Source organism: Excalfactoria chinensis, chromosome 5 (genome assembly GCF_039878825.1).
Source record: "Excalfactoria chinensis isolate bCotChi1 chromosome 5, bCotChi1.hap2, whole genome shotgun sequence".
NCBI lineage: Eukaryota > Metazoa > Chordata > Aves > Galliformes > Phasianidae > Excalfactoria > Excalfactoria chinensis.
This window is the reverse complement of record NC_092829.1, coordinates 30,859,031-30,883,093: the sequence shown is the minus strand read 5'-3', so window position 1 is coordinate 30,883,093 and position 24,063 is coordinate 30,859,031. Positions and strand designations below refer to the sequence as shown.

At 39.6% G+C, this 24,063-nt stretch overlaps 1 protein-coding gene across 1 annotated transcript in view; it reads left to right on the top strand.

Moving 5' to 3' along the window:
• Positions 1–23,773, top strand: part of MAP3K9 (mitogen-activated protein kinase kinase kinase 9) — a 48,620-nt gene extending 24,847 nt beyond the window's left edge. The window contains exons 4-11 of the mRNA XM_072337255.1: positions 315–463; positions 3,423–3,598; positions 5,605–5,845; positions 6,602–6,724; positions 7,431–7,584; positions 10,538–10,650; positions 11,303–12,118; positions 13,225–23,773. Coding sequence (XP_072193356.1) covers positions 315–463; positions 3,423–3,598; positions 5,605–5,845; positions 6,602–6,724; positions 7,431–7,584; positions 10,538–10,650; positions 11,303–12,118; positions 13,225–13,706 — 2,254 coding nt within the window. The 3' untranslated portion in view covers positions 13,707–23,773. The remainder of the gene's footprint in view (positions 1–314; positions 464–3,422; positions 3,599–5,604; positions 5,846–6,601; positions 6,725–7,430; positions 7,585–10,537; positions 10,651–11,302; positions 12,119–13,224) is intronic.
• The last annotated feature ends 290 nt before the right edge of the window (positions 23,774–24,063 follow it).

Below are 24,063 nucleotides of genomic sequence, written 5' to 3'. Positions count from 1 at the left end.
TTCCCAAAGTTATCAACAAAGATATTTTGCGTTTTTGAGTGTCAGTGTAGATGTTCGTATGCTTCCAAAAATATTTTAACTTGCACACTGCAGTTACTTTGTTTTCATTATAAAAAAACAAAACACAACAAAATGAGGTAAAATAAAATAACAAACTTTGCCAGTTTGACAGCCACAATAAACTTATTCAGAAAAGATGTAAATGTATCAGTGTACCAGAGGCACCCTGATAGGCTCATGTACTGTCGTCTTGCTTAACCAAGAATGCATTAAAATCAAACTCTTATACTCTTTTCTCTTTCCTTTCCTGATAGTTATGGTGTGCTGCTTTGGGAGCTCCTAACAGGGGAAGTGCCATTCCGAGGAATTGATGGTCTTGCAGTGGCCTATGGTGTTGCCATGAATAAACTTGCTCTTCCAATCCCTTCCACGTGTCCAGAGCCTTTTGCCAAACTAATGGAAGGTAAGCCATCTCCAGTGTGAGTATGGTTAGATCAGTTTGTGCTGTTTAACATTGCCTCCTGATGTTGGTTTTGATACCTAAGAGCATAGATTACTCAGGTAGATTATCTGATGCTGCAAGTTATTATGGGGCCCTGGTATAGCTGTTCATGGGCTGTAACAGTTATTCTGTTACAGCAGTAATATGTGAAATTCCCATCCGTTTTTTTAGTATGTGTGTCTTAGTATGTGTTTAGTTGTTGTTGTCATCTAGCTTTTTTCTTGTAGTGAAAATGCGCTGACACCAAAACTTGACATATATCAATGTAGTTTAAAACCTTAAACTTGTTTTGAAGGTCATAGCTTAAACACCTTGCTGGCCATTGTCAGGTTGGTTTGGAATCATAGACTCACAGACATTGAATGTTGAGCTTCAGTTTTGTAGCCTTCAGAAGTGTAGACTAACTGCAACTGAAACCAGCTTATGAAACTTAGAGTATAGTGTTTTACCAAGGTGGCTTGTTTTGCTGTGGCTCCCTAAAACAAGGCACCCTGAATTTCTTAAATGTAAGTGATGTATCTGCTGATGGTATTAAAAATAACGCCCTCTCTTGGGAAAGTTGGATAGAGGTGCATGGCCTGTGCTTGAACCCAGGAGCACAGAGATAAGCACCCTTGGCTCTGAAATGCTAGATTTCTCCATGTGCAGGGAGAAGAGAAGAACAAAGGAACAATTACTTTCGGCCCCTTCACCAGAACTGTTTTTCAGGCTGACTGTTTCCCATCTCTGTGAACTCTTGTTCCCCTAATGCTTCTTTTGCTTTTGAATTACTCCTCTGGTGGTCGTCAGTGAGAAAACAAAAGCTGAACTTTACCTCTTCACAGAAAAGATTTGTATGTTTCCACTGTCCTCATTAGTGCAAATAATGGCAGATCTGGGCCTGGGGAAAAAAAAAACAACAAAAAACCAAGGGCCACCTGCATAGTTATCCTGCTCACTCATTCATGCATTTGGCTGGCCGCAGCATTTTGTTTTACTTTGGGTCATGTTTGCTTTGCCATGCTTAAAACCTGAGCTAGGGGGCAGAGATTATGCCACTGACAGTCCAGCTGTATCACCCATTGCTGCTAATTGGTCAGCAGCAGGGGACCTTCAGAGCACTTTTAACATCCTTGGTTCTCTGTTTTGGTAAGAGAAGCAATTTGAAATTTACAAAGACAAATGTGTTCCAGCTTATGCCTCCCGGAACTTGATCAGATGCTTAAATACCATCTTGATATCAGCAGTTTCAAAAACAAAGCTCCCAAATGCCAAATGTCAGTAACAGTAAAATCAAAGCAGAGAAAAGATTTACAAAAAGAAGCATCAGCAGTTGCACAGATTTTGTGAAATTTTATTCATTTTTTTTAATTACGCATGCTCCTTGGTGTATCTCAATCCATAGAATGGATTAAGTGGATGCTTTTTAGGACAACGCTAGAAATTTTTGAGAATTATACCACTCTTTTTACCTAACAGTAAAGACTAGGAAACTTTTGAACATTTATATTATTCTTGCTTCTTAATGTGGCAAGTTATGTCAAATGTAGTGACCATTCTAGGCAATGGTAGTATGAGCGTATTGGGAGAGACCACATTTTAGTGTCTTCCACTTGTACAAAAAAGCTGGTGTCCATAGCTTTGAGAAATGTTTGAATATTAAATTTCCTGTTTGGTTTTTGTCAAAGTTAGATGTGCAGGAATATTGCAGTACCAGAAATAGTAAGGATACATATTGAAGAATAACCTGTGCAAGTGCCAGTATGGGAGAATATAGAGTGAGCAAATGATGTTTTCTGCAGGAATTGAAATAATGGTCAAGTCAGAGAGGACTGAATGAGTAATAATTTCACATTCAAAAGCACTGCTAAGTCAAATTCTTTCATTCAGTAACTTTTAGAAACAGGATCATAGACTGTGATGTTACTCTGTAGTGTTTTCTTTTTCCATTTGTTTTCAGTGTTCAGCTTCTTTTCAGCAGTGTGTGGAGACAGGACAAGGGGAAATGGACAGAAACTGGAGCATAGGAAGTTCCACACAAATGTGTGCAAGAACTTCTTTACAGTGAGGGTGATGGAGCACTGGAACAGGCTGCCCAGGGAGTTGTGGAGTCTTTCTCTGGAGATATTCAAGACCCACCTGGACGCCTACCTGTGTGACCTGATGTAGGGAACCTGCTTTGGCAGGGGGGTTGGACTCAATGATCTCTAGAGGTCCCTTCCAACCCCTACTGTGATTCTGTGATTCCCTCACTGTAAGAGGATGAACCTTTCCATACCATCACGAGTTGAATTGCCTTTTGTGGTAATAAGGGTACCTAACATTCTGTGTTTCTACAACTCTGTGGTTGGTTAAGTCAGTGCGTTAGATTGTTTAATGAAAAATCTTGTTTGTCTGTGGTTTCTCATAAAAGCAAATGGAGGGGGGAGGAAGCCTTATTAAACAAATTTCTCACAAATAATAACAAAAAAAACCCAACAGCAACAAAAAAGAAAGCCTTAAATGTGTACTATTTGTTGTCATAATCTACTTGAATCTTGTGTTTTCACTTAAAGTCCCCAGTATTTTATCTAAGTATGTCCAAGCTGCTTTGCAAGAGTTTTTCTGTTCTGTGGAAGAGATTCATAGTGACTCGGCTTAGCTTTAGAAGGTGCTCTGATAGATACCCTTTTACTGTACAGCTGGTAGCTCTGAAGAGTAAGTGTGATAAAAGAACTGTGTTTAAGTATCTTACATGTACATGGTCACAAAGTACAGATGACAGTTTAAAAATTCCACACTTTATGATCACACAATAGTCAGTGAAAGTGGGAAATAGGAGATGGGGTAACACAGTGTACGTGCCATTCTCAGCCACTGGGGATCAGTAAAGTACCACTCATCATCTCAAGCCTTCTTACCAAGAGATGCTTAATAGTTGCTTGTCTTTGTCCTGTTCTAGATTGTTGGAATCCTGACCCACACTCACGACCTTCCTTTGCCAGTATCCTAGGCCATCTCACCGCTATAGAAGAGTCTGGTTTCTTTGAAATGCCCAAAGATTCCTTCCATTCCCTTCAAGAAGACTGGAAACAAGAAATCCAAGAAATGTTTGATCAGCTCAGAGCCAAAGAAAAGGTAAGTAGAGAAAAACAGTTCTTGCTTATGTTCTGTTTGATAGAATACTTCCTATTCAGGGATAATCTTTTAGGACATCTCAAAATTAATTTTGCATGTGCTCTACTTCAGCTTGTAGTAAGTTCCCGAGTAAATGGGAGTTTTGATGCATGCTGGGGCAGATTCATAAGTAAAATAAACGTCTGCATCTTTAGCTGCTGCTCTAGTGTTGTAGTGAGCATAGTGTCTGTTATACACTATGCAAATTTCTGCTCTGAATTATCTTTGTTTAATACATCTGGTAACTATTTCACTGCCAGTGTAGTAACTGAGAAGCCCAACAATAATTGTTAACATTAAAAATAAGAGAGATTTAGACTACATGCTTCCACGAACACCTCTTCTATATTTCTGCCCAGTTTGTGTCTTCAAGGCTGTGGGTACAGCCAAAGGGGATAAAATATAGTAAACACAAGTACTACCAAGGGAAAAATCCAACAGCTGTTGTAATTAAAATTCACCTGGTAAACAGCAGGGAATGAAGATCCTAGCAGGAATAAAAGGAACTGTGACCATTGGTTAAGTGAAAAGAATTCAAGTCTTATTCTTCATGCGTACTGCCAGGAAGAAAACAGTTTGCTGCATCTTTGCTAAGGTCCTTACAGATATTAGGGATGTTGGTATGAAGTACTGCGGTCATTCACTGAAGTAGTGGTTTTTTGAGTTGACTTCCTCTCACATAAAAGTAAATTCCTAATAAACAGCCAACTTGATTTTGGCTCAGAAGTTGGATTTAGAAGACAGAGAAAAAGAGAGGGCATGTTGTGAACAGGGATAAGTCCTACAGTGGTTCATAAAACATTTTCTGTGCATGTACTATAGCAGCTTTTGGAGGAAAAAAAGAGAAGGTAAGAGGAAATTCTGGTAAGATTAAATGCAGTTTGAACTCTTCAATTTTTACCTTCTGTGGTGGGGTTATCCAGCTGGAGATAGTTACTGCAAGTGCTGAGTTCTTTTGTCCTTTTGGTGAGAAGAGTGAAGTGAGAAGAATGGAAGATTTTGAGATCTCACAGACAATTTCAGTTTTCTTTTTCATGCCTGAGAAGCAAACACGTTTGGTGGAAACTGGTGGGAACAACCTCTTTGTGATATTTATTTTAGTTGATTTTATGTTAGAGTTGGGTTTTGTGCTATTTTATTCTTGAAAATGTGCATGTCAGCATTTTTTCTCATGGCACTGTATTTAGGATTCAGTATCTTTTCACAGAATCACAGAGTTGTTAAGTTGGCAGGGATCTCAGGAGTCATCTGCTCCAACCTCTGCTTGACCAGGGCTACCCAGAGAAGGTTGCCCAGGCTCATGTCCTGGTGGCTCCTGAGATCTCCAAGGAAGAAGATTCTACAACCTCTCTGGGCAGCCTGTGCCAGTGCTCCATCACTCACACAGTATGAAAGAGCTTCCTAATGTTCAGACAGCCTTCTGTGTTTGTGCCGACTGCTGCTTTTCCTATCTCTGAACACCACTGAGAACAATCTGGTACTGTTGTCTTTGCATCCTCCCCTCTGATATTTGTACATATTGATAAGAAGTACCAGAGCTTTCTCTTCTCTAGGCTGAGCAGTCCCAGCTCTCTCAGCCTTTCCTCATAGGAGAGATGCTTCAGTTCTTTCACCATTTCAGTAGCCCTTACTGGCCTTTCTCCAATATGTCTATGTCTCTCTTCTGTTAGGGAGACAGAAGGTACTCCAGATGTGGCCTTATGGGTGCTGAGTAGAGAATTTTTCTTAAAAAAAAAAAAAAAAAAAAGTCCACATGTTAATACTGATTTGAAGGACCTTGAATGGCAATCACAGAATTTCTTAAACGTTGTTTTCTGTTTATTGATGTTCAGCTGAGTCTTTGAACAGTGGCATTAGCTGTGCTGTGAACACAAGTCAGTGCTGTTTCACCTTCAGAATAGGCACTGTTAGCCTTAACCCACAGGCCACAAGGTAGCTGTTCTTTCTCATTTCTGATCCCCCTGCAGGAGCTTCGCACATGGGAAGAAGAGCTGACTCGTGCTGCTGTTGAACAGAAGAACCATGAGGAGTTGCTCCGAAGGCGGGAACAGGAGCTGGCAGAACGTGAGATTGACATTCTGGAAAGGGAGCTCAACATCATCATCCACCAGCTGTGTCAGGAGAAGCCTCGTGTGAAGAAACGCATGGGGAAGTTCAAGAAGAGTCGGCTCAAGTTAAAAGATGGCAATAATATCAGCCTGCCTTCAGGTTGGTGAGATTGAAACAGTGTCAGGAGAGATGGAGGAGCAGGTGAAAACCTGTAGCTTTGGTGTCTCCTTTGTGCTCATAGTTGCGCATTTTCAATGATTGGATTTACTTTGGGAAAAGCATACCTTTGGCATCTAGGAACTAAACTTGATGTTTTTGCGGCTAGTATCCCTCAAAGGGATTTGGTCAAATTATAGAGACAAGAAGTGGAATTATGATGTTACGCATTTGTTAGTGTATATGATTCATAGTAAAAATGTTGCAATTTAATGCATTAGTGCTCAAAATGATCATTTTGATAAAGGATAGTGGTTTGGTTGTTTAAAGCAGACGTTCCTGCTCTGGGAATGTTTTACATGATGCTGCAGCTGAAACTATAAGCTCTCAGATTTCTTGAGGCAAGAATCAAGAAATTATCAGCAATATGTTGTAGCTTTGGCACTGTAGCACTACACAGCTTCATGTGCTAACGCACAGGTGACTTCTAATGTAACCCTGAATAAACCTTCAATACTGGCAATCTGTCTGAGAAATGACTTAGCAGGTCTTTGTTAGCAGATCTTTGGTCTGAAGTAACTGTGTATGGAAAGGGTAGTAATTAGCTGTAAAACACTTTCTGTATAAACCCTGAAAATTTCACATGGTTACAAATTAACCATCAACAGTTATTTCCTTTTTTTTTTTTTTCTTGTATTGAAAAAGAATTTTAACTGTTTTTCTGTTTTTGTATTGATTCTTTTTATCTTTCGGTAACAGATTTCCAGCATAAATTTACTGTACAGGCTTCTCCGACAATGGATAAAAGGAAGAGCTTGATCAGTAGCTGCTCCAGCCCTCCTGCAAGTCCTACTATTATTCCCAGACTCAGGGCCATACAGTGTAAGGAGCTCAATGTAGTATTGAATTTGGGAAATGTGCAGTCTGTCAGCGTGGTAAGATGCCAAGATTCCATATCTAGGACAGGACTGTAAAAAGAAATGTTCCTAAAATGTTGGCTTTGTGCCCTGCATGTATGAATTTAGAGTGAGAAAAATGGTGTTTTGACAATTGTCTGGGAGGGTGGTGAGTTTGGTATTATTTGGAGTCTCACCCTTACCTATACTCTGGAAAGATTAATGCTAGATTGTCCAGAGAATGTATTGTTTGAACTTGTAGGCTAATGTTTAGAATATTAGTTTTCAGAGTAGATTTGTGAAATGTTATTGAAGTAGATTAAGTTACTGATGGGGAGAAAGAGAACTGAGGGTTGTTGGTGTTCCCCTAATAACCCAGAATTAGGGTATAAATGTGTATTAGAAGTATGAAAGGAATGTGAATGTATAGTGTTTGTATTGGATATCACAATTCTTGTTTCTGATAGCCAACTAGTTCTTCTGAAGGAGGAAACAGTACAAAACTGAACTCTGTAGTCATTTTGAAGGGATCTATTTGTTAGATCAATGTTGATGTGTGATGAGAATTTTGGGAAATAACTCTGGATGAACATTTTCATTCTAGCATTAATCTGGCTTGTGTTCTTTACGTTGCATTGGGACCCATGTGTGTACCTGATTGGCTTTTTTCCCATTTCCCACTCTTTTTGAAGTGACTCCTGCTGAAAGCAGTAAAACATGGGGACGAAACTCAGTCCTTCCAAAGGAGGAAGGAGAGGAAGAAGAGAAGAGAGGCCAGAAGAAAAAAGGACGCACCTGGGGACCAAGCTCACTTTGTCACAAGGAACTAGGTGCAGGAGAGGACAGGTAAGGGAAGAAAGCCTGGAATTAGATTGATGTCCATGTTCTGAAACTGGTTATGAGCTGTTTCCCAGGAGATTTGCCTGTCCTCTTGCAAGTGCTTTTCTGCTTACATATTTGCTGTACCAAAGACTTTAGAAATTCTAAACAGATTAACAAACTGTTGTATTCGTTCCCTTGCTAGAGGTTCAATCCTGACCTGATGCTTTTCCTGTCTGCTATTACCTTTTGTTTTGAGCAGAATTTCTCCTTAGCTGCGGGAAACTTATTTCTCTGTGGCTTTTTTTTTTTCAGGCTTAAATTTGTTGTTTCACATTATGGCTGAAAATAGTCATTTTGTAGTTCTCAGCTATGTTCTCTCAGTCCTGTACGTGTTATTGTTTAAAAAGCATCTGACAGAGCCAGGCAAATATCTTCCAGCTTTTGAAAAGCACACATGTACCTTGAGTGAATTTTAGCAGATTCTGAGCAATTTTTAGCAGAGATGCAAGTTGTACCTGGCCCTTTTCTAGAGATTCTTGTTTTGTGTCTTCATTGTTATTTTTCTTGAAATAATGCCTAGAATTTTGGAAATAAGCCTCTTTTTTTGATTTATTTTTTTTTTTCATTTTCTGTTGTTTTTTTGTTTTTCATATTCCTTTTTGTGTGGTCTGAAGAACTGAGTTGGTTTTGAGCATGGACTCCTGAAAAAGAGTTACTTGCTGACTGTGATTGCTCTTAGTAAGGTGACAGCATTTTGCAGAGTGCTTGAAATGTGATAGTATTGCTGAGAGGGCAGTGTGGTTAACGTAAATGAACTGCCTCTCGCTGAGATAATTGAGTCACAGAATCATTTGAGTTGAAAAGGGACCCCTAGAGGCCATCTAGTCCAATGAACAGGGATACCCACAGTGAGATCAGGATGCTTAGAGCTTTGTCCAGTCTGACTTTGAATGTCTCCAAGGATGGGGCATCCACCACCTCTCTGGGCAACTTGTGCCAGTGCTTCACAACCTGTATTTCAAAGAACTTCTTCCCTGTATCCAACCTAAATTTCTCCTCTTTTAGTTTGAAACCATTTCCCCTTGTCTTATCCCAGCAGACCCTGCTAAAGAGTCAATTTTCTTCTTTCTTGCAGCCTGTCTGTTGGATACCAAAAAGATCATGTCAAACTGCATATTATTTAAATAGAATACGGCTGCAGTAAAAATTAGTGCCTCTGATGATAGAGTACTTGCTCTTTTTAGGGTTTTTTTGTTTGTTTTTTTTCACTCTGCTAATATTCATTTTCACTCACCATCTTTCTCTTAATATGCATCTGCTTTATGGTGTTTATCTTAACTGTGTATGTTGTACATGTGGATAATACAGATACAATGTGCATTCTCTGCTGCATTTCATAGCTGAGTGTAGTGTGGAGGGAATAAATTGGGCTTACGTTGTAAAATCATGTCGTTGTCTTTCTTGACAAATAGGATTCAGCACTGTGCTGCCTGGGTTCAAGTTCATAGCAGGGTACTGTGTATACCAGAAAGATTAAGGATGAGAAAATGATGAACTCTGAAGACAGGTGAAAACTGTACAAGATGCTTCTAGTGTGATCTGAAACTATTCCTGAATGTTGGAAATAAAAGGACCATTTGAAATTTGATGTCTATAGATTGATCTTCAACCAACTGAACGAGTACTGAATCAAACTCAGACCTTGTGACTTTAGCAGACTAGCTATATTTTTTGGGCAACAAGCAGGACATACCAGTTAGGTCGAGAATAGAGGATAAATAAATACCAAGGCAAAAAAAACAACCTCTCCACCTTGTTATAATTTGACCTTGAAATCCTGCCATGGAAGTAATCTTACACATGCAGAGTGATTCTAGTGAAAAACGAGAATAATGAGAGAGTCTTGATTACAATCCTTCCTTTGGAAAGAAAAGAGGATATGAGCGCATTTAAACTGTTTTCACAAGGAACAGCACAAGTTGGTCGTGTTGCTGGAAGAGGTCTTTTCAATTCTTCCAATAACAGATAGATGCTATGGTACGTCCTACTGAGATTCAGGCCATCCATAGATACCATCTCCTTTCATTCGATTTTCTGAGTCAGTGCTTTTAAGCTTTTCAACAACACTGACATGTTTAATGTTGGGGCCTGTAGGATGCTACAAAACTATCAGTTCAGAGACTACTGATGACTGAAAAATAAATCTAGGTGGCCTGTTGAGGTATCAAAAGTGTACAGCTTATTGCTATTGTTTCTAATATTGGGAAAGCAGTGCAGAATACATATGGGATGATGACAATGAATATCTATTCACAGGGACTTCTAATAAGCTTAGGTGCAAAGCAGGATACCTTTAAACTCAACTGACTTCAATGTAGGGATTTGCTTTGGTTTTGTTTGTTTTTTGTATTTTTGGTCTGTAACTAAAAGAGTAACATGAATTATGGTGTTTAGTTACCCATTTTTCCATAACCTGTAGCTTATGCTTGTAACTTTGTACTTCAACACAATATTTTCTTCAGAGGAATGTAATATATTCTTATAATATGGAAGTGTGACTCTGTTGTTATGAATTTAATGTACTGTATTCCCAGTGAGTGATTTTTGTTTTTCTCTATTCACTGGTAGTTCTCGTGGAAATGTTTTTGGAGATATTTTTCCGATCCTTCTGCTGAGCACTTTACTTTGTACTCACCATGGCGTGTTTGCTTTAGTTTTAAAAGAAACTGTTTCGTCTGATTTCTGTTGTGCTTTGTATTACTCTGCATTTATAGCTTTTGTTTATCACTAGAGATCTTTTGACTGCTACACTGTTACAAATGAGAGAAGTGTTGTGAAATGCCTTGCTAGCACAGGATCTTTAAGCTGTGTAATTAAGGTGCATTAATGCATACTCTAAATAGAGCAATAGACAGTATAGAAGGGAGGAATTAGTTTCTTGTCAGCCTTCTACATCTTATTCTTTCTATAATTTCAGTCTGAAAGCTCTGGTAGAAGGATACAAACAGTGGTCATCCAGTGCACCAAACCTAGGGAAGATCCAGAGAACTGCGCCTGCTTTTCCAGGATTCACCAGCTTAGCAGAGATGGGTAAAGGATTTACCTGGACTTGATATTCTCTTGTTTGGTATTCCGCTTTGATATTGTGCTTCCATTCACATTTGAATGAGCTTTTCCTTGTCGTCAACTTACAGCAATGTTTTCATTTTGATGTTGTCTGTTTTTTCTTTATTTGTAGTGAAATGACAACTTTCACATTTTGGATTTTATTTTTTTGTTTATTCTTGTAAGCTAGCAAGCTTCTCCTAACTCCCCTCTTCTTTCCGTGCTACCTTTCAGCTCCTTTTCTGTTAATATTTAGATGAGCAGTATGGTTGCACCTTTACTTGCAAGGAGAGATCCTTATCATTTTCCTACTTTTTCACTCATCACTTCCATACATAGAAACTTTGGAGGTAACTGAAGCACAGATTATTTCTGATATGCTGTTTCCTTAATGGATCCTGAAAAAATCAACATGTTAGTAACTTCTTTGGTGGTGTTTCCAGGTACTTGTCTCAACCTATCTGTTTTGGGGTCAATAGCTTGTAAGCATTAGGCAATTGGTAAACGGTGCTTGTAATGAGAAGGATGGTTGCATCTTCTGAGAAGAAGTTTAACTCTCATGTGTATTTGTATGACAGTGGAATTAGCCGAACTCTTGCATCCATGCAAAGTACTCTTTTTTTCATTTGCTTTGCAGATGATGAAGACAGTGAATGTCTTAATGGGGAGGGCAAAGTGCACCCTTCACCTGGGCACAACCAGTCATACCTCTGCATCCCCTTTCAGAAGAATGATGACTGGGATGGGCCTTCTAGTGATGCCAATGAGGAGTCCACTCCTGTGAACTCGGCTACAAGCACCCCACAGCTGACACCCACCAACAGCCTCAAACGTAGTGGCTCCCACCACAAACGGTGCGAGGTTGCCTTGCTTGGCTGTGGAGCGGTTCTGGCTGCTGCAGGCCTGGGGTTTGATCTGCTAGAAGCGGGGAAGTGTCAGCTACTGATTGAAGAGGAGCCAGAGCCACCCAAGGAAGAGAAGAAAAAACGTGACAGCATTTTCCAGCGAGCTGGACGCCCACGCAGGAGCACTAGCCCTCCTTCTCGAAAAATCTTCAAGAAAGACGAGCCCATGTTGTTGCTTGGAGAGCCATCCACATCCCTCACCCTTCTTTCCCTGTCTTCCATTTCCGAATGTAATTCCACCCGATCCCTGCTGCGTTCAGACAGTGATGAGATTGTGGTATACGAAATGCCTGTCAGCCCTGTGACAGTCAAGGCTCCCTTGCCAGCTATTAATAACCCACTAGTTAATGTCCAGATTGAGAGATTCAAACAAGACCCCAACCAGTCCCTCACTCCCACACATGTGACGGTCTCTTCCCACACCCAGCAAGGCGGGCACAGGCGCACACCTTCTGATGGGGCCATCAAAGGGACTGGACTAGTTGTCAATGGGTGCCCAACCAGTGGATGCCCTTCCAGTAGCTGTTTAACTGGAGCACTGGGAGCAGGTAGGTTTTCAGCCATCTTCCTTTTCTTCTTCAGAAGAAGGGCCCAAACAGTATAGTATACTTGTTAGGAAGTAAACATATTGCATATACAGCATCTGTTGCCGGCCCACAGGTAGGGCTCATGGATATTGTCTTTACAAAAATAATGACTGGAATAATACAGTAACAGTCTCTATTCCATCACCTGTATACCAAGGAACTCTGCATCATGTTGTGAGGCAGAACATGTTATTGTGTTAAGGTACAAACACTGTTCATTTTTAGTAGTTTCTCAGAATTCCATCTCTATTGCCTTTATACACTTGCTTGTATTACTGTTACAACTTCAAAGCAGGTTATAACTTTTAAGTCAGTGAAGACTGGATCTTTAAAGCACTGTGGGGCCTCTGCTGCTCTTGCTCTTATTCTTATAGGTAATCTCATTGTTACGGTCTTTAGGAGTGGCTGTGACTAGATAACTGAATGCTTTCCCCTAGTAATTCATGAGAAAAAAGAGGACTAGAATATGAATTTAATTAGACTAAACAAAATGTGAGATTGTCTGTTGAACGGAAGTCTGCAGTAAGATGCGGGTTAATGCTCATTAAAATATTCACGAAAAGTTATGTTCTGTTTTAAAAACAATCAAACAAGAACGACAGAAAGTGCCTACGTTAGATTTTATTAAATGGCTCTTCTAGGGAGTTGGTCTAACTCACTGCAAACAGGTGTCACACATCCTGCTGTGCAAGTGTCTCCCCGATCCATTCACGCTGTTAATGGATAATGTACCTTCCAAAGGATTTGGAGAGTTCTTACCTCTGATAGGAGGTCAAATCCATGCTGTGCAGTCTGAGAATGAAGAAAACAAATCAGAGAATGAACAAAATACTCTGCTTACGCAAGGCAAGTGAATCAGGTGTTTCACAATGTGTTGAGAACAATATAGGAATAAAGAAACCAGTTATTCTCTTCAGTCTTGAAGATATGGAGATTGTAGGTTCTGAATGGAGGCTTTCTGCTTTGAAAATGTTTTCACAGTGTACATACAATAAGATTTGTCGGAACCTTTTAGAAGTGACATCTAACATGTTTCCCTCTTCTTTCACATTCTCTGTTTTGGATAGGTGTATTAAAAACACCTAGTCCAAGTAGAGATCCAAATGAGGTCCCTCGTCTGCCAGATCCCAACCTTGTTTTTCCTCCAACCCCGAGACGATGGAATGCACAGCAGGACCCCACGCTGGAAAGACCCAAGACACTGGAGTTCCTGCCTCGGCCTCGGCCCGCAGCCAGCCGGCAGCGGCTTGATCCCTGGTGGTTTGTGTCACCCAGCAATGCCAAGGGTGAATCTTCTGCCAACAGTTCAAGTACTGACACTCCAAGTAATCTGGACTCTTGTTTTGCTAGTAGCAGCAGCACTGTAGAAGAGAGACCTGGACTTCCTGCACTGCTTCCTTGCCAGGGGAGTCATCCTGTAGAGGAGCGGACACTGTTGGACATAGATGCTGAGGGACAAAGCCAAGACAGCACCATTCCGCTATGCAGAAGTGAACTTAACACACACAAAGCTACAGCATATGAACTCAAGCAAGAATTCTGGTCTTAGTATGAAATTCACTCGGGACAGTAAGCCCCTCTAAATTCAATTCTACTTTTTGCACTGAGAATGCACTTTGAAGACAGATGAGATAGAAGCTACAGAGATCGTATGGTGCTGCCTCTGCTGAAGGTGTTGTTCAACTGCCTGATTGTTGTCTGCAGTTGGCTGTAATTTGGCAACTCAGAGCTGCTGCCTTTGCTGTGGGGTTTTTCTGTAGTCTTCCCTGTCACCTTATTGCAGTTTGTATCTGCAGTAAGCTAAAATTATCATATCAAAGTCTTTGTTACTGACCTTGTAGGATTTGGCACTTGCAGTAAGTATCTATCCTGGTACTCATCAGTTATTTCAAAACTCAAATGCTATATAGTACAGCAGACGCCAGCATTTATTTTTCCCCAAAACTCCAGGAAAGAAACAAGCAAATATCTGGAGACTACCTTCTCTGAAATGTGTCATTAGATAGGCCTGGCTATCACGGTGCCCCCACTGAAGAAGCAGAAGTATCGGTCTTACGCTTGCTTGCCCTGTTTTGTTCATGTCCTAGTGTAAGGTGGAGAAGATTGCTGAGGAGGAAGGCTATGGCATCTCCATTGGTGGACTTCTTAGAGAAGAGACTGGGAATGAGTAGGTGTAGTTGGTCTTTGCTTCAAGGCAGGGTGAGTGGGCTTCAATGATCTATTGAGGTCCCTCTCAGCCCTATTTTTCCATGACTCTTTGCTTTCAAAATAGTGAATGGGGGTGTTAGGACTACTTACTTCAGCCTGGTTTTTTTGTTTCTAGCCATGGTTCCATTACCCTCTTTTTTTCTCCCCCCTGTAACACAGACTCGTAGTTGAGTTGTCTCAGCTTTGGGAGGGAAATGGACAGGAACTCTTTCTTTAAAGCTTTGTGTTGGCTTGCAGAAGTAAGTTATGTCCCCTCATTCTTTCTTGTTCCTGTTTTTCTGACTTTCTCATTCTTTTTAGGAGTGGCCCTGTAAACCCAAGATGGTTCCTGTGCACGCTGCTACTTGTTCAAGGCTCTTTAGAAATTGAGGCTTTTGTTCATAGTTGAATTGTGCAAATAGGAATCAGAACATCTGGATTCTGTCTTCTTTAGTCACTGACTGACTTTGTGACCTTGGGCAAATAATGTAACCTCTCCGTGCCTGAATTTCCCCATCTGTAAATAACAGGGATAATACCTACCTCACAAGGGGGGGTGGGACCTAAGTAGTATGTTCAAAGTTCTTTGAGATCTTTTCGTGGAAGGCAGTATAGGCATGTAAAATGTTTGTTCAAATTCGTAAAAGCTCGTACCTGGGCAAAGAAGACTAGGTAAGAAGACCTCCTGTATTGGAGGAGGAAGTCACACAACTAATGTGTGTATATGCTCAGTTTTCTTCAGAGCCTGCAAGTGTGTCTGTACCCCCAGCAAGCCTGTGTTATTGGGTTTAATGAGAACTTCATTTGTTCCCATTTGGCGTTATAAATAAGGGATGTGGCCTTTTTATATGAGTGTGTTAGGGTAGTTTGCTTTATTGCAGGGTACAGCTTATCTGTTCACTCTTCTTGTACAGATCTCTGCTCGTTTTACTAATCTGCTTGCCATTTGGATGCAGATAACTGATTTGGCAGTACTGCCTTCCTGTCAAGGAAGTCCTGTCCTGTAGTGAAGGCACTGTAGATGAATACTTTCTTGCAGCAGCACAGAGAACGCGAGTGTTTAGATGTTTACAACCTTGATGTTAAAAACCAGCATGAGTGGGGAAATACTCTCCTTAGTAATCTTAATTCAGTTTGAAGGCTAAAAGCATAACGTTGCTGTTGATCAAGTGTACCTTCTTAGCAGGCAAACGCAGTATGTTACCATCGAGGAAAGTCATATACTTCTTGTTCATCACATTCCACAAGATTTGTTTGATGGTTGAATTTCTTTTTGCTGCCTACTCCACTGACCTCTCCAGAGCTAGCCTTAATGATGCTACACTAGCTGCTAGTGCTGGGTAGACTGTTGACTGCGTAGACAAGGTACTCTGGTGTGTGGCAAAGAAACTTAGAAAATTTCATGTTTCTGGCACTTTTGTTAAATGTAAACCATTAGCATTTTTATTATTTCTTATGTGTTCATCCTTTTGCTTTCCATTTCTAAAACCTCAAAGTGTCTGTGATCCAGGAACTTTAAAAACAAACACACACCAGCAAGAAGCACCTCACGAGAAGCTCGATCAGAAGTTGTGTCGGAAGAACATAAAGCAAGGCATTAGAACTATGTAGTTTTCAGTCTCCTTTTACCCTTTTTGAAAGTCTGAGACAAAACTGGATCAGCTGTTCTTTCTATGCAAAAAAAATGTTATTCCAAAGTTATGGGAAGTAAAGACGTAATCTAGAATTGCTCTTTTGTGTAGGAAAGTTAATGAAGTGTCAGAATCTCTTCTCTCTCACTTCTGGATAACCGCTTGGTGAAGGTGATGGGTAGCTAACCATAGGAGGATTGTGTGCCAAATGGCATCTGCCCTAACACCAAATGGACAACAAAGGAACTGGATGACACTGGTGATAAAGAGTCATACATCCAGATCAGGGTTTCCAGCTTAGATATTCTCTATTACAAAGCTGCTAGAAAGGCAGTGTAGAAACACTGTTTGATAAATACTCCTTAGATGCAGTTATCTTAATTGAATCTAGCATGTGAGATAAAAACAAGATAGGCTCGGAGCATCAACCCATAAGTAAGCTTTCCGGTTTGGAGCTCTGTGACTTACCTGAGGGTACCAAGCAAGAGGAATCTGCTGTATAACAAAGCTGTTTGCTTTAGCGAATGGTGGGATATTTTCTGACAGGCAGAGGGCTCTCAAGGCAAAGAGTTGTCATGTGTTTTACTGTATGCATCCTGAAAGCTGTTGCCACTGGTGCCTTGAGGCCCAGAGGCCATCTGAATGTTAAAGCTTGCTTGTGACCTTTTCATTTATCCATCTATCCTGTACTGGTTTGATTACTCTCCTGCCTTAATCTATTAGTTATCTTTTCCTTCCCAGCTGTAGGAGTTGAGGTGCCCGGGATCCCCAAAAGAGCTTCACTGTAGTCCACTATATACCAAGAAAACCTGAGCCGGTCAGAAAGCTCACATAACTTTTTTTCTTATCTACTGGCTTTCATTTATTTGTTAGCGAGACAAACATTTCATCATTACATTGAAACACTTCTTGAGGAAAATGGTGAAAATTTTGCTATAAACATAAATGTTTTTTCCTTAAATACCTGAACAAGTTGCACTTTCTGCTGAGAAAAAGAGAGCATGAGAGCACAAGTTTACTGAGCAGCCTAAAATAATGATGAAAGAATGGAGTAAAACGTATTAATATCGTTACAGAGCTCACAGAGAAGAAGTAACCTCATTACTCTTAGTATCAGTTACAAAATGTCATTGCTGTGAAATCGATTTTGCAGATTTGGAAATACATGCAGGTTTTCCTTTAAATAGTTGACTGGCAATATATATATCACTAATTTATGTAACTGATTTAGGAATTTAGAATGTGTTTGCCAGCTCTTGGAAATATGCTATCTAGCAGTCTGCCTGTTCTTCCTGTAAAACTGAGGAGAAAGCACAGACATAGCAACAGAGCAAAAAAAAATTCCTTAATTCCTTTTCAAAACATTTCTGCTGGTTTCACAGAAATTGAATGTGGGACAGGTAGAGAGAAGTAAGCTTTTGTGTCAAAACTTAAGCGATAAAGGTTATGGATTCTTTGTAATATTGTTGCTTCCTATGGACTGCACAATGCTCAGTTTCCCGTCAAGTAGACCTTATCTCCTTTGAGTCTTTTCTGAGGTGCAAATGTAACTTTTTATAGGTACCCTCTTTCCTTCAGATTATTACTGCAGTGGATTGTTATTCAGTGTGGGGCAGGGAACCTCAATGAAAATATTCTTTTTGCAATTGTTTTCTAACAAAATGAGTATTTTCAAAGTAAAATTTTCATTAGTGATGTGGAAAGACCTGTTTGAGTTTGGTATGCTTTTATGATGTATTTTTCTGTACCTCTAGGAATGGGAGTAGTTGCCTCCCTCTTCATAGCATGCTGTTATCTTAAGACTTATGGACAGTGCTGCGTAGAGATGTTACTGGATGAAACTGGATACCTCTCATTCTGCTGAAGGTGAGGCAGTAATGGTCATGTAAAGAGAGGTCTTTGTCACTTGGAGTGCTTTATTAAATAGCAAATGACAGGAAACCTCCTAACTTGAACCACCACCTGTCTGTCTTTTATCTGACTTTTATCTGAACTTAATTCATTTCTATGGAATGAGTGTGGGATCTGAAGACCCATTAGATGTATGGAACCAAACCTAATTACTATATCCCAGAACTCAATGTTGGCTTGTTACCATTTTAAGTAACTCTAAGCTAATATTAATGTTTATTTCCTTGGGTTTTTTGAAACTTTTCTTCTTGGAAAAAGATGCTTATTACTTTCTAATATTTTCTGTGTGATTTGGAAATATTCTTAAAAACCCTCTCTATCAGCTATATGGAAAATAGGAAGGCTTATCTTGCACAGTGATATAGATCCTTCTTTTAACACGAAACAAAGGAACATTTAGAAATGAAAATTTCTGATCCCTTTTGCTACAGGGTAGTCGCTTTCCTTCGCTTCTATATTTATAACTTGCTTAAGGCTATAATTTGGGTAAAACTGGATGTGAACACTGACAGGAGAGGCATATGTTAAAATATATGTTTGCAAACAAGCAATAAATACAGCATGTGCACAAACAAAACCAAAACATGCTCATTCTGTCACAAAGGATAACTTTATGACTTCATGAACATTTTTGTTCATTATACAGTTAAGGTATCTTTAAGAAAGAATGCCTTCCTATGTTTTTCTTTATAGTTTACTTTGGTAGGATTAGAATAAGGTGCTTGGCACAGACTCTGGTCTTGCATCTCGCTGGACGGAATGGATTTTTAACCAAATGTTTGTTTTTTGTATTTCCATACCTGGTCTGTGGTTTAGACTTTCCAATTTCTTTTGGTTAGCAAACAAGTCTTAAGAAAAGTTTGTTTCTTCAGCTCTGCTTTTACAGTTTCACAGAGCAACACCAAAATGCATTTATGGCTCACTTTGCTACTCCCATCTTATTAAATACACTGGTAGAATGTTACATGCTATAGTTCTAATATTCATTTGCTTTTGTTTTTTTTCACGTTCAGCTTTTTAAAGCAGCATTACCCTTGGTCAGAGACAAATACAGCTTCTGAAATCACCTACATCAGCTTTATTTTTGTATGTTAAAAACAGTCATTCCCAGCCTCAGAGGTATGTGCTTGATTATAAGGTAATTTCCCACTGGTGACTGGGTCTCACATAGCTACCAGAATTCTTACTGTCCTTCTGTAACAAGAAACTCTTTTTTCCTAACACTTCATTAGTGTCGTATACAAGAACCTCATTTCACCTCTTTCTGTACATAAGTAAAAGAATCTTCTTTTTCTTTGTTTCCAAATGACAAGGAGCATCACTTTACCTACTGAGCATGGATACTTGTACTGGTCTTTTTAAGTCTGTGAATTACATCTGTATGTTTTAGGTGCATCTTTGTATTGCTAGGTGCCTTCTGTTTCATGTGCATCTTTGCTAGGGTCTTCTGTTGTTTTCTGGAAGGAACTGGAAGGATGTGGCTTTTCAGTACTGTAGTTTTCTTCATCATACATTAGGCCAAACATGATACAAACATTTCATGTGCATCCATTTGCTGACTTGTATAAACTTTTGTGGAAACAAGCATGCTATTGCTAACTCTCCTTATTTGTCAATTAGAACTCTAAATACATGATTCCATGGCTGTCTCTATCCCATCTTTGTCAGTTATTTGTTCTTGTTGCTGTAGCATTTTGGGGCCCAAGACAGAAATCAGTGCTATTTTATCTGTGCTTTGACCTAAAACATTTTCAAGGTAGAAGCATAAAACACAAGTGGGGGAAGTGAAAATGGAGGTTGGCAGAAAATAACCAATACGAGGGTGAAATTTTCTATCTTAATGTAGTGAGGAGCAGACAGAAGATACTATTGGCAATCTATTGGCAATATAGTTAAATTGAGTCCTAAAGAAGGATTTGAGGATTGTGTAGTGACTTTGTTTCTGGTTGATTTCTTTTCTTTTACCCTGAGCTACCTCATTTATACAGATGGAGTGGAAATAAAGGATAAGTTTTAAGAGTTGCTCTAGATAAACAATTGAGGCTAGAATGGTGAGAGCACTGAGGAAAACACTGTTTGGTCTTTGACATCGAAATTCCTTATGGAAAAATAAAACCAGCTGTTCAGTTCCAAAAATTAAGATTATACTTTTATTATGTAACTCTACAAGATAAACAATAACAAGGCACAAAGTGGTTTTTGGCCTGTGGAGGAGCTGTATTTCCAATCTAAAAGGTGATAATTTCATTTTGGTCGCTGCTGCTTTTAAAGGTGAAAGTATGTTTTTTGAGAACATATTTTTTTTTCTAAATAATCTCATATACTCTTAAGTGAGCCTGTATGTGATCTCGTTTCCCTTGTATTTACTGTAGATTTCCTAATATCATAGAATCATAGAATCCTTAAGAGTTGGAAGGTGCTCTAGGTCCTTCTAGTCCAAATCCCCTGCAATGAACAGGGACATCCACAGCTAGATCAGGTTGCCTGGAGAATATATCTGATCCTAAAGTAGTTCTTATATCTGATTGCTAATGATGTGCAGATAGTCGACTATAGCTAATATTAAGAAACTATGACACGTTTTTAGCATGTATCATAGGGGATTTTTCTGCTCAGCTGGAAATGGGCTACTGCTAGGTCTGTGGCTGATGGGGTCAGATGGACAGATGGATGCGCATCTAGCAAGTGTGGACCTAGAACAAACCTGCAGGAGGAATGCCAAAGTTGCATTTGCTTAGAGCAGGATATTTGAAAGGTAATAATGCTGGAGGAAAAATGTCCCTTCATTATTCAGAAGTAATTCTCGAGGATCTTGTCCATGCTTGAATTTTAGCCTCCGTACAGTGAGAGTTCATGGTTTCTAATAAAATTTTTTAGCTGAAGCCCCAGCATCAGACCAAGATAAAGTATTTACGTTATTTGGGAGTGATTGACACTGTCTCCTTGTCCTACGTTGATTGTTCCAATGTAGCATTTTCTCAAGAATAGATGCTGAATAAAACTGCCTTCTTGTCTTAAAGCAGGAGGAGAGACGAGTGAGTCTGAGAAAGAAGAATAATTGTTGTAGCCATGTCCTAATGCATTTCCTTATCACTCTCCCAGCAGCAGAGGTTAGAATGGAGCAGGAAGACATACCAGTGTTTTTCTAGGCTTCATTGAATGCTGCTAACATGAGATTTCAGTATATAAACAAGCAAATTCTTTGGAAAGCTCTGTATATTGAGCTTCTTGTTATTGAGTTTCAAAACAAATGTGTCCTCTGATTATTATCCAGCATTGTTCAATTGCACATTTATCTTCTTGAGTTTAACTACAGTTGGAGAAGATCTGAACTCCTTCCTTGAGTTCTTGTGGAGGTGGCTACTTTTTGACTTTGGGGATAAAGTAAGTTGATGTTTTCTCCTAATCCCAGTTTAAAATGCAAATTGAGTTGTCTCTCCTGACTAATTGTCCAGATATTCGTAGTAGGCTTCTATTTCTGCCTTTCATGCTTTAGTGAGTAGCTCTTAAAATGTCATCATAGTTAGCATTTGTGTCTGAATAGGGCAGCTAATACCTCTGAGCTGATTTTTCACACTGCATCTCAAGCAGATGTTATTGCATTAGTTCTGCCATTGCTCTGATTTCAAGGTTATCTTGGCAACCATAACATCCAGAAATCCTAGATTATGAAGAATAAAGCAGCAGAAAAAAATAAGACATACCAATGCTTACCAATTGAACAGCTGAGTTTTGCCAGTGGTCTTTGCAGAGAGTAAAAAACATTGTTGTACAGCGTAGGTCTCTGAGAGACAGCTAAATTCCAAGTAGAGAATGTACCTGGAACTGCTTAACGTCAACAGGCACCAGTGCCTCTCATATTTGGCGGTTTTTAGATGAAACCACGTAAAGCCAAAAACATCTAGTAGTAAAAGTTTCTATGTAGGGTACTGTCTTTTAACTAGGAGGGGAAGAAGCCTCAATTCTAGAAAGCATACTTAAACATCATCAAAATCAATGGAATGTATCTGTGGGGCTGAATGCACAGAAACCTCAAGTCAACAAGGCTATTATGAACTGATCTGGGGCATTGTCTTGTAGAGATTAATGGTGAAGGACCAGTCTCCATATTTTGTCAGAGGATGTTCCTTCACAAGCCTTTGGGTAAATGCAGGCTTGATTTGCTCTGACTTGTGTGGCCTTTCCATGCCTGCATTTGCCATCCCGTTTCATCGCTAGTTCTTACCATAAACAGGGAAAGCTTTGAGAATATTTTCTGATGTAGGAGAGATCAATAATTCTGCACTAGCAGACTGCTGGCTTCAGAGGGGGCAGTAAGTGGTGTGTGGAGGCTGTGTGTACAAATTTTGATTTAACCTGAGGTGTTTTCTCAGGTTCTTTCATTTCAGAAATGCATCCTTCCGGGTTAGTGTACAGATCTGACAAATTTGGAAGTGATCAGTGTCTACTGTTATTGTTAGGGTTCTTGGATTCTTGCTTGTCAGCTGTTGGCCCAGCACTCTGTGTTGGTATATATGACTTCTTTGTCATAAATTCAGAACAAACTGGGAATATGGGAGATATTTTGCCTGACTTCAGTTGAGAGGCTTATACGGAGTGGGGAGGGGCAGTAGCGGTGGAAAAATCAGGGAAACTACCTGTGATTTTAACAGTGTCTCTTCTGTGGCTTTGAAAGTCTGAATTTCGCAGCCAGAGAATGTATTTCCTCCCTCTTTTTATAAGCTGTGTCTTTCTTTTGCCTTATTAATTGTGGATCTGTTCCTGCTTCTGTTTAAAGCCAGTTGCAAAAAACAGTGACCTGAATTTCCTAGGTACAGTGTTGTCAAATCCGAAGAACCAGGTGAGTAGATGACTCTAGCGTAAGATCGTACGCCCATGTCCATTCTTTTGAGGTATGGGATAGTTCCTGCTTGTGTTGAAATCCCTGTGTGGAAAGTGTTAGGTACTTTGTAAGGAGCTCCAAACTCTGCAGGACTGGGATTCATCTGATGACTTAAGTATTTCAGTCTAGTGTTGGAGACCTCTGTATGTCTTCTGTTCATGGTGTTCAAAAGTTTGTTACTATGGACGTAGCACCTGAAGGCGTATTTTGCCCGAAGAACCTGCAATGAAGCAGTTGCATTAGCAAATGGTAATGTATCCCAGAGTTGAGTAAAATAACAGAGGCCACCAAGGTTTTTCTTGTTTGTGTGATGAAATGTTGTCAAATGAAGTGATTTGTTGGAGCCTTCCTTTAACCTCTGTATAGCAGTAAGCTTAGGGGAAAATAAGATTGCATTATTTTTTAAAAAGCTTTATTTGTGACCTGGCTTCGTTGCCTCTGACCCTCTTGGGCTTAAATAGTTAAATTATATTAATGTCCAGTTTGTTTCACTGTAGGTAACACATCAACTGAATACTCTTGTGCATAATCTACTGTATCTTTCCTCTGTTCTGTGTCAATGTATTATGTGTATTTGGATTACAGTTCTTTTTTTATTGTATTAAATTATTTTATGTTATAGAACAATATTTAAGCAAAGCAAAGAGCTAATGAAAGTTGTTGGCGTTTTGGGATTTTTTTTCCTCTTTGCTTTCTTTTTGGATGTACTGTAAATTGTAAACCAAGGATGCCAAGCAGGCTTGGTTCAATGGCTAAAATTATTGTATTACAGTGTAATGCTGATCTAGGCCTTGTCTCAACACTAGAGCACACAGACTTGAATAAAACTGTTACAAAAGTGATTGTCTTTAGGTCCTGAGTTCTTAGCTTTGTGCTTTAGATAATCTGAACAGATATTTAGAACAGCAGTATCATTACCTGGTCTGAGGAGCATGTGTTTTCTTTCCAGTGACATGACTGGGTAGGTTTTTTTCCCTTTGTTAGTCATCTTGGTTCTGATAACCGTCCCAGCCCTGGGCTCTCCATAGTTTTGAAATCTGTGCTAAATCCACGCAGTATCAGTCTTGGCATACAATATCTGTGCTAATGTCTAGCTCTGAACAGGGTATTTAATTGCTTTCATTAAGGTTAATATTTCTGTTCTGTTAGCTTAAGATTTTTGTGCTCTTTATTTAGCATCCCAGCCAGATGATGAATCTGAATGCCTAGATCTGTGGCAAATGCAGTAACACATTTTGCGCATGATGACATTTAGCAGATGGTTTAGATTCACTTCTGCTGCTACGCCTTTGTCC